The sequence below is a fragment of the Drosophila mauritiana genome, chromosome 3L (genome assembly GCF_004382145.1).
Source record: "Drosophila mauritiana strain mau12 chromosome 3L, ASM438214v1, whole genome shotgun sequence".
NCBI lineage: Eukaryota > Metazoa > Arthropoda > Insecta > Diptera > Drosophilidae > Drosophila > Drosophila mauritiana.
The window spans coordinates 2,559,394-2,572,660 of NC_046669.1; the positions used below are offsets into that span (position 1 = coordinate 2,559,394).

Sequence of the window (13,267 nt, forward strand, 5' to 3'; positions counted from 1 at the left end):
GCATATGCTCCGCAAACATTTGCCAAGTTATTTGCGTGGGATGCGGAAAAGGGTTGTGGTGCCCGAAATTCATGCGAAAACTGCTGACATTTTCGAAAATAAATGCAACGTCAGAAATATTGCACATGCATGCAAATACGCGACAGGCAGCGTGATAAATATACAAATCGCAGTCAGCTTTCGCCGGTTAGACATCCGTTTAATTGAGTCAACATAGCGCAGCTCGGCGAAAGATTCATGGATTCCGCAGGAGCAGGAGGGCCCCATGGGAGTTCGAGGGGGATTCCACGGAAGGAGGAGCACAAACGGGGGGCGTCAAATTAACGCAGTCAACTTTTCGCAGCGTGCACAGAAAACATTAAAAACTAATTTATGGATTTGCAAGCCAACTCACGCGTTGATTTATGTACACTCGACGAAAAGAAGCCAAACTTGGACCAATTTTGAACTTAAGCTTGAAATTCAAGGAGCACTATAAATCTTTAGCCAATTTTTATTTTATTATTTATTTTTTTTGAAAAATATTATGTATGCTAAGGATCTTAAGTCCATGAAGTACTTACAGCGTTTGGGTATCCTGGGGCAGTTTGGGCACGGCGGACAGCTTGGCGCGAATGCAGCGCACAGTTCGCTCCAGGCAGGTGCATCCGGCCGGACAGTAGACGGACTGGACTCCGCCGGCGAGGAGGATCAGCAGGCCGAGCAGCTGCAGCGGGAGCAGCGGAACTCGCATTTCGAGGGCAGTCTAGTTTCGCGCACTTCTCACCAACTGGATGTTAGTCCAAGAACTGTTCAAGCAACTCGACTCGAGACGACAATCGCCTGCGAGGGGCGGAAGTTCCAACCACTAGCTTATCACTGGCCGCTGGACGGCGGTTATCACCAAGTGTGGTCCCTAAAACACTGTGGCACTGCTGCTTACATATCGCCCAGAAGCTCTGCCAGCTGCACAAAGAGAATTCCAAGAGATATCATTCGGTATCCTAAACGGTCTTATCTGCTCCTAAAAATAACCTATGGATTTGAAGGACTAGTAATGATAAACTGCCAAATTCCAGCAAATATTTGAAAAACTTTATTTTAAAACTTTATTTGAAATCCCTAAATCTTTTCTTAAAAAACGAGTATATTTTTTTAAGTAATCCAAGCTATTTTCTAATTTAGGGAATATTCAAAAAATTGATTTTTTTCAATACTATCTTGAATTTTTCAAATTGATTCACTTGGTTTCCAACACTATTGTTTTGGACATTCGAATATTTTAACCAATATTTTCTTCTATTTCAGGTCCTCGCTTTGCTATGTAAAATTACCGAATTACTAGCGATTCGAGCACTAGTTTTCTCTCAGTGCCTCCGCGAAATGTTTAATTTTAGAACGATATTCCGCTATTAAGCGAGTCCGGGCAACTTTCGACCGAGTGAACTGAACTGCACGCGCCAAATGCCGACTAGCATCTGAGCGCCGAGGAGCAGAGACTGAAAAGCGGAATTTGAACCGAGTCGCCGAGTTGCACTTCGGCAGAGGCGGAGGACTCCGTGCCGGATGCAGACTGTGATAACATTTTCCTGAGGCTCTGCGTTCTCAAGAGTGCTCGATATTAGTTGGCCGGCATGTGACTGAAGCCTATGGATTCTGAATGGGACGGTCGGATGGATGACTCTATGACCAGCATATAGCCTATACGAGTGTATATCGCAGCGCATCGTATCCGTATCCGTATCAAGGCCGAAACACTTGTGTTGCACCGGCATTTTCAATGTATTTTCAATGCGGACGCAAAGCGAGCAAAACAAAACACAACAAGCATACGCCACGTTGCACTTGCACAGCATCAAATGCCCTGCCATCCTCATTTTTAATGCATGAGGGGGTGCTCCCCCCCCCCCCCTCCCGGCCACACTCCATTTGTTTTTCCAACCATCTAGGGGAGGGGGGCGGTGTGGATTGCGTAGCGATTGGGAGCTGCAGCTCCGAAACTGCTCGCTTAAGCGGTCGGTGATAAGACGCGAAATCAAATTTAAAAGCTATCAATTTGATATTAGTTCGGGGACCAGCGAAAACCCTTCGGGGAAAAGCTGCTGCCGCGTGCCAGAATGCAGAAATCGGAGTTTTTCAGGGGGAATTCCTCCACGGAGAAACAAAAGGAAAATTTGAGATATATGAAATATAAATTTTTGTTTTATAGTCTTATTTTTCACTGGATATGACACTAATTTGATTCTTGTCTATCTGTCAGTCTACAGATATTGGTTTGGGCTTATGAAAAAAATCAAAAAACTTTTGTTTCGGTTTTCTCAAATATTTTATTGATCGTTTTTCTTATATTTATAACTAAAAAAGCTGTTTTCTCAGTGTATCATATTTGTGTTTTTCCCAACATATGCTGCAGCTCATAAAATTTCTCCGCTTTGCTGCAGTTTTCATTTGCCTTTATTTTTCGGCAGCTCTTTTTTGGTTAGCTTTCGAAGTTTTGAAATCAATTTGCAGATGATTTATTATGTTCCCAGGAACGAAGAGGAGGCTTCAAGCGAGGAGGAAGCTGTGCATACGACATCGCAAATGGAAGCCACTGACGTTGATGAATGCCGCTGTGTATTGTTTTGCTGTCAGAAGCGATCAAATTTCTGTTTTGGAGCACGGAATTCCAGGTGAAGCGGAAAATTTGCAAGTTATGCGACAGTTTTATGCGCCCATTTTTTGATTGGCAGCGAGGAGGTTGCATATCTATTCACAAATTGATTGTACGTCTCGGGGCAATCGGTTGTCTCAGCGGGAATGCCGGTTGGAAATGGGAACTTAAACTATTTAAAGAAATGTACCAAAACAAATAAGAAAGTATTCAATATTTACAGAAATATTTAAAAAATATTAACTCTTAACTAGCAGGAACCAGTTTCAAAAAGTAACCGCTTTTGCTTAACAGTGCTGCCCATCTACAAATTTTTAATGGGTAGCACTTTGCACGCGGCAGTACAGCTGTTACTTATCAGTGTTATCGATTAATAACAAGGACTCAAAAATTGGGACTAAAAGTATTAAAAGAGCAAGCTTTAACTTTAACATTATAAGTATTTATATAGGATTTACAATTATCTTACGTTATTTAAAAGTATAGCAGTTGTAATCGATTTAGTATTGTCAATGCGCGTTTCTCCACACTGCTCGATAAGCATATGTTTTTCTTATCGACATTTGTGGTAAATAAAAAGTGAAAAAACCGCTGCTAAATCGGCCGAGAAGTGCAATGATATAGCCGCCATATCTGATATGTCCAAGCGCAACATAACGTACGTGAAGCCGCAAGAACCTAGTTTTCTGGCCAAGTTGAAGGCTGAAATTGGCTACAAGGAGGGACCGACCGTAGAGACCAAGGTGAGTTTTTCGTGGAAGGTCTCTGCAGCATTCTAATGCGGATATATAACCATTGGTTAGCGTCAGCGATTGGATCCGCAGGACCAGGAGGACTACGATTCTGAGGAGGATTCGCGAGAGGACGAACAGCCGCAGGTGGTCGTCCTTAGGCCGGGTGATCTCTCCGCCGAAGAGGCCAAAACGGAGAAACTGTTGGCCTCCAAAGGTCGGTACATATGTACAAACATGCATACATACATATCGCTGTAGTACATACATATTTACACGCTCGCACACACACACACATGCACATAGCCCACGGTGGCGGCGGCGGCAGTTGCACGTGTGTGCGTAGGTAGGATGTAGTTTGTCTTTCAGTTTAACTTTTCAGTCAGAATCGAGCGGTTGTCTTCTTCTGCCCGGCGTTACATATATCTAAATCATATATATGTACATAACTGCGTATATACCGTTGCTTATATATGAGTGCGCGCGTGTGTTTGTGCATTTTTGCCAATGAAAATCTAACGGTAGTGCGAAAACAGCCGTTTGTTGCAAGACGTAGGTGTTTTTTTATTCGAAGAGCACCTTCTGTTTTTCAATCTTTTGAAAGCCCCATGTTGCCATGGCAATCTTGGTCATTTCCGTCCTAAAGATTCCCTATTTTGCCCAGCGGAGCACCCCTCACACAGACACACACACCCGCAGCAGCTAGCCGACGAGGCATACACACTGACATTTTCATTGGGGGCTCCGCCAAAGCAGAGCATGTGATGAAAATCGTTGGCAAAGCGGGCGGGGCGATAAAGCAGCCGGCAAAGAAGTTAACAACAGCAGCTGCCGCCGCTCGCTTTGTCCGCCTCTTCCGCTCGCCCCCCTGCCCCCTTCAGCCCCACTTGGAAGAGCGCAGAAAATCGGGTGAAAACAACGTGTGCAAGAACGAACGGATGAAGGAGGCGGGCAAAGCGGAGAGACAATGATGAACGAAGCAGGCGAGCAAAGAGAAAAAGAGCGGGCCAAAGTGGCTTGACGACGTGGTGGCGGTGGCTAAAGGCGCTGCGGGGAGGGGGTAGGCGAGGAAGAAGGGGCTGGGGGGAACAGCGGGGGCGGGTTGCGAATCAGTGGGTGGAGCAGGAGGGGGCGTGAAGCGGGAGCGGCGGGCGAAGGGGCTTCCCAGGGCCGAGAAAAACATCTTGTGGGTGCTGCTTGGAAAAGGGGGGTCGGGGGGTGGCTTGTTCTGATTTCCCCCCCTTTGTCATGCTGCAGTTTTTAAAACCCAGATACATTTTCCAATCCAATAATGAATTGCAGGCACCGGAATTCTAGTCACCTTTCGATTTCCATTAGAGCTCTGGCAATTTTATAATCAGATCAATTTTCAAAAACTTTCTTGTATTCCTATTAGTCAATGCAATTTTTAAAACCAAACCATATACAGATTTATTTTAATATCAATTTTAATAAAAATTGTTACAACGAATATAGATTCTATGCATACTACTTTCCACAAAATATGCTTTCGTAGAGAGTTACATAAGTCCATTGCTCCCTATAATTTGTTAATTATGTCTGACGTATAAGTTTAACTACGATCATAATAAGTACAGATGATTTCTGAGCATAACTAACTCTCATTTTCAATCTTCCAGAATTAGCCGAAAAGCGAGCGGATCTGGCGCAGCCAATAGTCTTCAAACAGCGTGTCAAGCAGCCCAACATCGAGAAAAAAGAGTCCCAATCTGAAACCAACAGGAAGTCCGAAAAATCCAGCACATCCAAGAGCAAGAAGTCCAAAGCCGCCAGTAGCAAGCTGTCCTTCAACGAGGACGAGGAGGACGAGACGCCCGAGGATTGAAGATCAGACCTTAGTTATCTGGCTATAAGTTGCACCAACCAAGTTAACCTGCAGCGAATGATTAAGGTGAGAAATTCAGGTCAAAAACTGTAAAAGATTGTAAACTACGCTTTGAATTTCTTTGTTGCCATGTGAGTTTTATGAGTTTAATAATGGGGTTTCCATATGTATGTATCAGAACCCAACTCGAAATGTCGCGGTCATTATAGATTGTAGATTTTTCACTAAAGAACCAAACTGTATACAACATTACTCAAGTTAAAGCTAAATTATATAGTATATATTTGAGTTTTTGCATTGAACATATGCATGTATTGCTTATTTATTGTTAAAAATGAATCATTGAGATTAGATCATGATTTTGACACGTCGATCGTAAAAATAATTATAGAATTCTTAAAAGATCCCTTAGATATCTACAACATATGATTTTTTCCTAAAGCACTTCCAAATTTATTGTCAATTTATGTTTTTAAATAAGTGTTACACGTTTTAAGTAAATAATTAACATACCAATTATATTTATTTTTAACACGTAATGTACTTTACGTGAATCATACAACTTGGAAAAGTATTTGTGACTCAGATCCTAATATTTGTGGTGAAAACAACATAATTATTTTCTTTAATTTTATTTAGCAAATGTTGCATTTTTTCATTTCAATTGATATTCAATCCCAATACAGATTGATCTTAAATGTTGATCGAAGTCCGAAATTTGCTAAAGAAAGTCCATGGACAACAGGATTATCTAAACTGATTTCTTATAATTTAATCATCTGATTAGAAGAAAAGTAGTGTAGTCCTTTTAAATACGTTTGGGGACTGCGATCAATCTCTTAAATTAGTATCTTGTATCTTTACTTTCGATCTAATTGCCTTAACTTCTAAGATATTAAGACTCCAACTGCCACAGTAATTTCCGCTTAACTTTGTGAATTTGCACTGGAAAATATGAATTGGCTAATTTACTCGATATCGAAAAGGGTCACGTGTATGTATAACATAAAGTGCGGCGATAGTTGGCGTTTGGATTTGAGTTCGGGGTCTTTAATGATGATGGCGATTGGTTAGGTGGCTTGCTCCTTGCTCCGGATGCCCTTCGACCTCTACCAAGTTGTCGATCACGGGGGAGGAGGTGGGCAGGGGTCAGGGGACGGGGATGGAAAATGCGCCAGAAGCGGGTTACTTTCAAATTTTGTACTTGCATATAGACCAAATCGCACAGGCACACATACACGCACACATGCATAGGGCGACTTACATACGGACATACATATTTAGTTGTATGTATACATATAGATAGGTATGTACGATTGTATATACCCCGGGGCCGTGGGTGCGAAAGAGAGGGACAGCGTAATCTGAAATAAGTTGGAGGAGAAAGAAGAAGCATCAGCAAAAGTATCGTGATGAGTATACAGTTTAAGACGCTAGTGTGTGTGCTAGTATGAGTGAGTGTGTTGGTGAGAGGGGTGCGGCGGCGGGGGAGTTGCAATTTGCCATATTTATCTGCGATATTTAAAGCCATCTAGATTTTTTCGCGCGCTCTGTTTGAATTTCCGCACATGCCGATTCGCATAAATCCATCAAAGTAAAACCGGCGACAAGCAATGCCGTTTCAGTTTTGTTTTGTTCATTTCGTTCGTGGCGCGCGTACAATTGTCAAATTTGTTTTCCCTCCCATTCCACGCCATTCCATTCATGCACACACACACACACATGCATGCACAAAGGCCCATGTGTGCGGGCCATGCGCTTCACACGCTTATTCGCTATTTTTGAGAGGCGTTCAAATGAGAGAGAGCCCTCTCCATAGCCGGCAATGTAAAAGCTATTACCGTTACTAGAGAAGGAAAATGAGCGAATATATGAATTAAATTCAAAATTAATTGCGAAATTAGCAATTGGCACCTTTGGGTGGCTAGCTATCGATGGCCGGCAATCGATAACCGATAAGCCGTGCAACCCTGCGCGCGCCCTGCTGTTCGTTGCAACTCTGTTTTTGCTTTTTCCGCCTCACACATTTCCAGTTTGCCTTGCCTGCTTGTTCGTTCGCTCGTCTCTTGTGTCTCCGCCTTCGGCGTTCTTTCTGCTCAGTTTTTTTTCTCCAATTAAAAAAAACCCCACGCAAAATTTTCGGATTTTCCCTGGTTATTTCGCAAGGAAGAAAATTTTTCATTTATTGGCAGCTCTGTTTTTTGTTTATTGTGATCAAGGGACCAAAAGGGAGGCGAAACAAAACAACAACCTGCCGATTGTGAGGGGAAAATGTGAATGTAAGTGCCGCCAAGTAACAAAAACAATGCTAAATGCCGCTGAAAATCGTCTTTAGTTTGAAAGAAACCTAGAATATTGAAAAGTATGGTGAGATCCAACATAGCAGCAGAAAAAACACACACACATACGCAAGCAAGCGCCGCACACACACGCACACAGGGACAAACACTAGCGCAAAAACACGCTCCTGTACCAAAAAGTACAACAACAACAACAGCAGCAACAACAGCGGTAGTATACTCCACCACGCCGCCAGCCGAGCAACAAAAACAACTACAAAAAATAAAGCTAAAGCCAAACGTCGTCATCCGTGCCGCCCCCCGCCCTGCGTCCCTCCCCCTGTGCTTACAAGCATACAAATATATATGTGCCGTATATATAGATTGTATATTTGTGTGTGCAGGCGGTGTGTGTGCGTTTGTGTCTGTATGTATGTCAATCGTTTTGTTGGCTCTGCTCGGTAACTGTTCGTTTGTACATACAAACAATTCACATAAACATATATAAATATATGTTTAATATATATTTATAGGCAAGTGTGTTAATGCCAAAGTATATAAATTACATATATCGGCAAACCATAACTCCCCCGGTCCTGCATTTCTCTTTTTTCTCGCAGTGTAAAGCCATTTACATACTTACATTACATATTAAATTGTATTTTAGTTTTAATCCAATATGGCAGCCATTTTGTATCAAACCATTCTTTCAACTTCCCCCGCTCCCCTTGCCCTGCCGCTGCTGCCCTGTTTTTGGTCCGCCTTTTCTTGAGTTCACCTTCTTAATTCACCTAGATTTTCAAATATTTTTCGGTGATTGTTAATTTTTCGGCCCGTCTCGCCCCTTCGCCGTCCTCTTTCTGCAGTTGTAGCTCTTTTTATTTTTACTCTTCGCCCGCTGCGCTTTGTGCTGCTCATTCGTTGCTTTTTGATACTTTAGTTTTCTTTTACGTGCCAATTTTTCCGGTTGGTCTAAAGAAGAAGCTGCCATTAAGTAAAATTAAGTAAAAATTTAAATTCCCAGTCAGTTTTGATAATTCTTCAATTTTATTATGTCTCTTGCAGAAACACAAACAGCTGGAAGAAAAACCGACTTGGGCACATTCCACGGAGCAGAGAACGGACCTCAAATGACTGAAGTCGATGTCGTTTTGCCGGAGGGCGTGGCCGAGCCCACGACAAAGCTTGCCAGCGCATCAAGTTCCCCAAAACAGAGTAAACCATCAGCAGATGATGTTGAGCAGCAGGTCACAACTGTGGAGGACGAGGAAGAGCAGGTGGTCGAGGAGCAGCAGGAGGATGATGAGCACATGGCGGAGGCTCCCTCCAATGAAAAGCTCGATCTGCTTGCCGCGAGCGGCAAGGACATCGTTATAGAGGATGTGGCCCAGGCATCTCCACAAGCTCCAGTGGCCGACGAGATAATGGAGGTGGACGGTACCGAAGACGTGGAGGAAAACGAAGTGGAGAACGACGACGAAGACTCACAGATTACCAGCAGCAGCTCAAAGGAGCCCAAACTGGATGAAGAAGACGAGGAAGAGGAGGCTACCACAAACGGAGATGGCGATCATGAGCCAGAGAACGAAGACGATGCCCAAAAGATCGGTAGCACAGCGGAAAACAGCTGTGAGGCCGAAGATCCCCTGGGAGCAGTCACAGTTCCTGAGGATGAACTGGTCAGCGGGAAGAAACCGCATCTAGATGGCGAGGAGAGCGTGGCCAGCGAAGGAGTCGTAGAGGAAGAGCCCCCAGCGAAGCAGGAGAATGGGTTTGGAGCCAGTCCCAAGCAGAAGGAGAATGGCCAAGCCAGCTTAGCAGAGGCTAGGGCGGCAATAGTTCCCTCCGATGGTGGTGTGGTTAACCTGGACGAGGATAGTGACGAGGACATGGAGGATATTACGGAGCACAAGGAACCGGCGAAGCCCACCGAAAAAGAAGCCAAACCGGCTTCCTCCAGTGGTGGTGAATCCTCCGACGATGCTGTTCTGATAGCCTCCGATTCGGATACGGAGTCCCCAGCTCCACCGCCGCCAGTAAAGAAACTCCCGCCAGTTGTCAAGGCCACCCCGCCACCGCCCGTGCTGGATAATGAGGATGATGATGATGACGACGACTGCGTCGTGATTGAAGATGACACACCGCTAAGTATTTCGCCCAGCGGCAAGCGCAAGAGCGACCTAGATGACCTGCAGCTTCAACAGCCCAGCCATAAGAGACAGCGAAGTTCAACGCCCTCGGGAATGGGCCAGCTGACCATCAAGGATGCCCGCTCGTTAATGCCTCTCGATGGCAGTCCGAGCTCTGTGTCGGGTCCCCGAGATTCTATCTACCCGGTGACCATAACGAATGCTGTGACAGGAGCGGCCACCAATCTGGGTGTTGTGCCGCCTAAGCTAGTTCCCATGGCGGGCGGCATGAGCGCCAGTCCAGTGCAGCTGAATCCGCCTACGTTATCCCTTACCGGGCTGCCCAGCATGACCAATAACGCCAACCTGCTGCCCGGTCTCACTGACGACATGTTTGTCCTGGAAGCGCCCTCCTTCATTGTACCCTACATCTATGAAAAGCCACCGCGCGAAAACATCTGCGAGGTCGTCAAGGCAATTGAGACCAAGTATGCACTGTCGGCTGAGGATTTGGCCGAGGCAGACAAGGGCGACGAGTTCGACATGATGACCGAGCAAAACAAAGAGGACAAGCCAGCGGATCAGGCCGATGAAAGCGGCAAAAAGAAAAAGAAAAAGCGAGGTGACGACGAGTCCTGGTCGGAGCAGTCAGACGATGATGACGACGAAGACGACGATGACGACTCGGAGTCGGGCGTGCGGACTAAGGTGCTGATCAAGGAGGCAAACGATGACCTGAGCGCCTTGAAAGTGGCCATCAAGCCTGCCGCTGCCTTGGCAACAGCGGGCGGAGTGTCGGTAAACAATCCGGGCGGCAACAAGCCAGGACAGGAGAACTATTTTGAGAGTCCGTTGGGCAAGTTCTTCATGGACATTGGCGTGGGTCTGGTGCAGGAGTACGTGCAATCGGATCTGCTGCGTCTGCAGAAGCGCAAGATGCGCAAGGCGCAGGTGCAAAATTCCAAGGAGTTTGAGATGGCCATCAATGCTCTCTCTGGCAACCTGCAGGCATCCAAGACGAAAAACGCGCCCTTCAAGTTCCGGATGAAACGATGCGAGTTCTGCAACTTTAAGTCGGAGTCTGCCATGGCGATGGCTAATCACTACGAGACACCGCACATGAACGGAGTGCTGTACAAGTGTAACTTCTGCACGTTTGAGATACGGAACGCCACGGAGATTGTCTACCACATGGAGGCGGTGCACAACATAAAGGCGCGCCTTATAAAGCCACTGCCCTACCACCAGTGTCCCAACTGCGGCTTCGAGGATAATGGCAAGGCAAAGCTGGCCCGACATCAGCCCGTTTGCGCTAAGAAGTTCCGGCCGGAGCTTAACCTGGCGCCGCCGAACGACTGGGAGGCACCGGCCAAGATACCTCGCATTAAGCCACGTCATGGTCTTGTGGGCACTGCCACCGCCTATCAGGTAAGGAATATCTACATCTAAGTCTTTTGCAATCTGTTTATAATCGGTTTAATCCCTTCCAGGCTATGGCTGCACAGGCGGCGGCACAAAAGGCCGCTCTGGCCAACATTCAGCAGCAGCAAGCGGCGGCGCAGGCGAGGAATAACCTTCAGGCAGCCGCGTTAGCCGCCCAGAATGCGGCTAAGATGCGTCAGCGAGCCCCGCAGCCACCCAAACAGAACATGGTGCGAAATCCTGCGCCGGTGCGTGGAGGCAACGCGATGAATGCGGGACTCTCGTTGCCCAATAGCTATCAGCTGGCAGCCGGACAGCTTGTTCAGGTAAACTACGTTTTTGCGCTCTATTATATATATATATTATTTTTTAATTATTTAAACATTACAATTGAGGTTTTAATGTTATAATGCTTGCTAAGTTAGCATGAATACAAGCCTGAATTTTTATGTTTAGCTGTACCAAAATAGACTCTTCCATTAAAAACCGGTTTTAATCGAATATCGATCTATTTATACAGGCGTCCAAAAAGCCGATGGCCGGACAGCCCAGCATCTCGATAACGCCATTACCTCGACAGAGCTCGGTGGGCGCCGGAGCGGGTGCCTCGTCCAGCAAGGCGCCCCAAGCGGCAGCAGGAATGAAGCCCGGCCAGAGTCCCAGCGGTAACAACAAGGCGCAATTTGTTATTTGCGAGATCTGCGATGGCTACATCAAGGATCTGGAGCAGCTGCGCAACCACATGCAGTGGATGCACAAAGTGAAGGTAGAGCTGAGTTACCATTTTCCCCGATTTTCCCCTTTGCTAACAAATGCTTTGTATGTAACAGATTCACCCCAAGATGATCTACAATAGGCCGCCTTTGAATTGCCAAAAGTGCCAGTTCCGGTTCTTCACGGATCAGGGATTGGAGCGACACTTGCTGGGCTCACATGGCTTGGTCACAAGTTCCATGCAGGAGGCTGCCAACAAGGGCAAGGATGCTGGTCGCTGTCCAGTCTGTGGAAGGGTGAGTTTTTCGTATAGATGAACACTGAAAACAATGTCTAAAATCTCGCTGCTCTTGCTCTACCTTTAGATGTACCAATGGAAGCTGCTGAATCACGTGTCGCGCGATCATCATATGACCTTGAAGCCCGCTCACCTGTCCTACAAGTGCACCGTTTGCACGGCGACATTCGGCATGTACAAACAGTTTGAGACGCACGTTTACACCGCCCACAGTACCGTGGCCAGGAAGGCGATGGACAGCAAGAAGAACAGTGGGCAGTCCAGCGGGTCGGGATCTGGGGCAGGGATGTCGCGCAGTTCGCTGGGAGCGGCCAATGACTCTCTGCTGAAGCCGCTTAAGATCAACGATGAGATCACCATCATACCACAGCCCGCATCGAAGCCACGCATCACAAATATGGAGAGTCATGTCATAGGTACGTGATTTTCCAGATCAATAGCTTGAAAATGTTTAGAGTAACATTATAGTAATATTTTAATAATTTGTTTTTGTCTTCGCAGATTAAAGAGCATGTTGGATCAACCAAAAACCTAATCTCGCAACGTTTGCAGCATTGACAGCGCTTTAACATTAGATTCGTTTTTAAGCCGAACGCGACCTTGGCGCCTCACGGTCCCGCCCTTTAATTCTGTAAGTCGGATGGTATAAAGAACAAGATAATAATCCGAAATTGGGGCGGATGGGGAGGGAAAAGCAGAGTGGAAAGCCGTCGCCGTTGAAGTCGTTGACCACCTGACCTGATAAAACGAGGGACAAGCCAGCGGCACTTGCTGCGGCTTAATCACCAACATACCAGCTACGAATACGCGATACACATAACGCTAACGGCATAGATTCACTAGAGATACTAGTTACGGATTTTAGTTACATACGTTTTGGAGTGTGCACATAAGTTGAAGTTGTAGCTACTACTAAAATATACCACATACATACATATATATTTAACTATATTTAAAGCATATTATGAAGAAGCCGCCAGAGCGCATCGTCAGCATGATGACTATGTAAATTAGTTAAAAACTAAACTATTTATACGAGAACTACGAGTATCCAAATGTGTGTTGCAGTATGTATATACATTTTGAAAAGGTCCCCGCCCCGCAGATAGATGACGTGCCTCGCTTGCTTCGTTCTTCTCTCGAATCTTATAGCTTATTTGTACGAACAGTCATGATGATGATGAGGCAGAGAGGAGGAAGTTGCATGAAGCGAAGC

At 45.8% G+C, this 13,267-nt stretch overlaps 3 protein-coding genes and 1 long non-coding RNA gene across 5 annotated transcripts in view; 2 read left to right on the forward strand and 2 right to left on the reverse strand.

Annotated features, from left to right (window-relative positions):
• LOC117139788 (peroxidasin) overlaps nucleotides 1-1,457 on the reverse strand; it is a 28,552-nt gene extending 27,095 nt beyond the window's left edge. The window contains exons 1-2 of the mRNA XM_033302402.1: nucleotides 1,314-1,457; nucleotides 564-945 (exon numbers count right to left, since the gene is read on the reverse strand). Coding sequence (XP_033158293.1) covers nucleotides 564-733 — 170 coding nt within the window. The 5' untranslated portion in view covers nucleotides 734-945; nucleotides 1,314-1,457. The remainder of the gene's footprint in view (nucleotides 1-563; nucleotides 946-1,313) is intronic.
• A 1,722-nt stretch (nucleotides 1,458-3,179) lies between these two features.
• LOC117142005 (uncharacterized protein KIAA1143) lies at nucleotides 3,180-5,274 on the forward strand. 2 transcript variants are annotated; one of them, XM_033305854.1, is made up of 3 exons: nucleotides 3,180-3,375; nucleotides 3,436-3,580; nucleotides 5,004-5,274. In XM_033305854.1, the coding sequence occupies exons 1-3, from the start codon at nucleotides 3,271-3,273 to the stop codon at nucleotides 5,207-5,209; spliced, it is 456 nt and encodes a 151-aa protein (XP_033161745.1). In that variant the 5' UTR covers nucleotides 3,180-3,270; the 3' UTR covers nucleotides 5,210-5,274. The 2 variants fall into 2 exon arrangements, with proteins under 2 accessions (XP_033161745.1, XP_033161746.1); XM_033305855.1 differs by lacking the exons at nucleotides 3,180-3,375; nucleotides 3,436-3,580 and adding an exon at nucleotides 3,744-3,915.
• A 462-nt stretch (nucleotides 5,275-5,736) lies between these two features.
• On the reverse strand, nucleotides 5,737-7,133 carry LOC117142006. Its single transcript, XR_004459519.1, has 3 exons — nucleotides 7,051-7,133; nucleotides 6,474-6,573; nucleotides 5,737-6,154 (listed from the first exon to the last, which is right to left on the reverse strand). It is a non-coding gene; the product is annotated as an uncharacterized LOC117142006 (long non-coding RNA).
• A 115-nt stretch (nucleotides 7,134-7,248) lies between these two features.
• On the forward strand, nucleotides 7,249-13,092 carry LOC117142002. Its single transcript, XM_033305851.1, has 7 exons — nucleotides 7,249-7,488; nucleotides 8,554-11,045; nucleotides 11,108-11,365; nucleotides 11,560-11,805; nucleotides 11,870-12,049; nucleotides 12,119-12,467; nucleotides 12,553-13,092. Exons 2-7 carry the CDS (start codon nucleotides 8,619-8,621, stop codon nucleotides 12,555-12,557), a joined length of 3,465 nt encoding a protein of 1,154 aa, XP_033161742.1. The 5' UTR covers nucleotides 7,249-7,488; nucleotides 8,554-8,618; the 3' UTR covers nucleotides 12,558-13,092.
• Nucleotides 13,093-13,267: the final 175 nt, after the last annotated feature.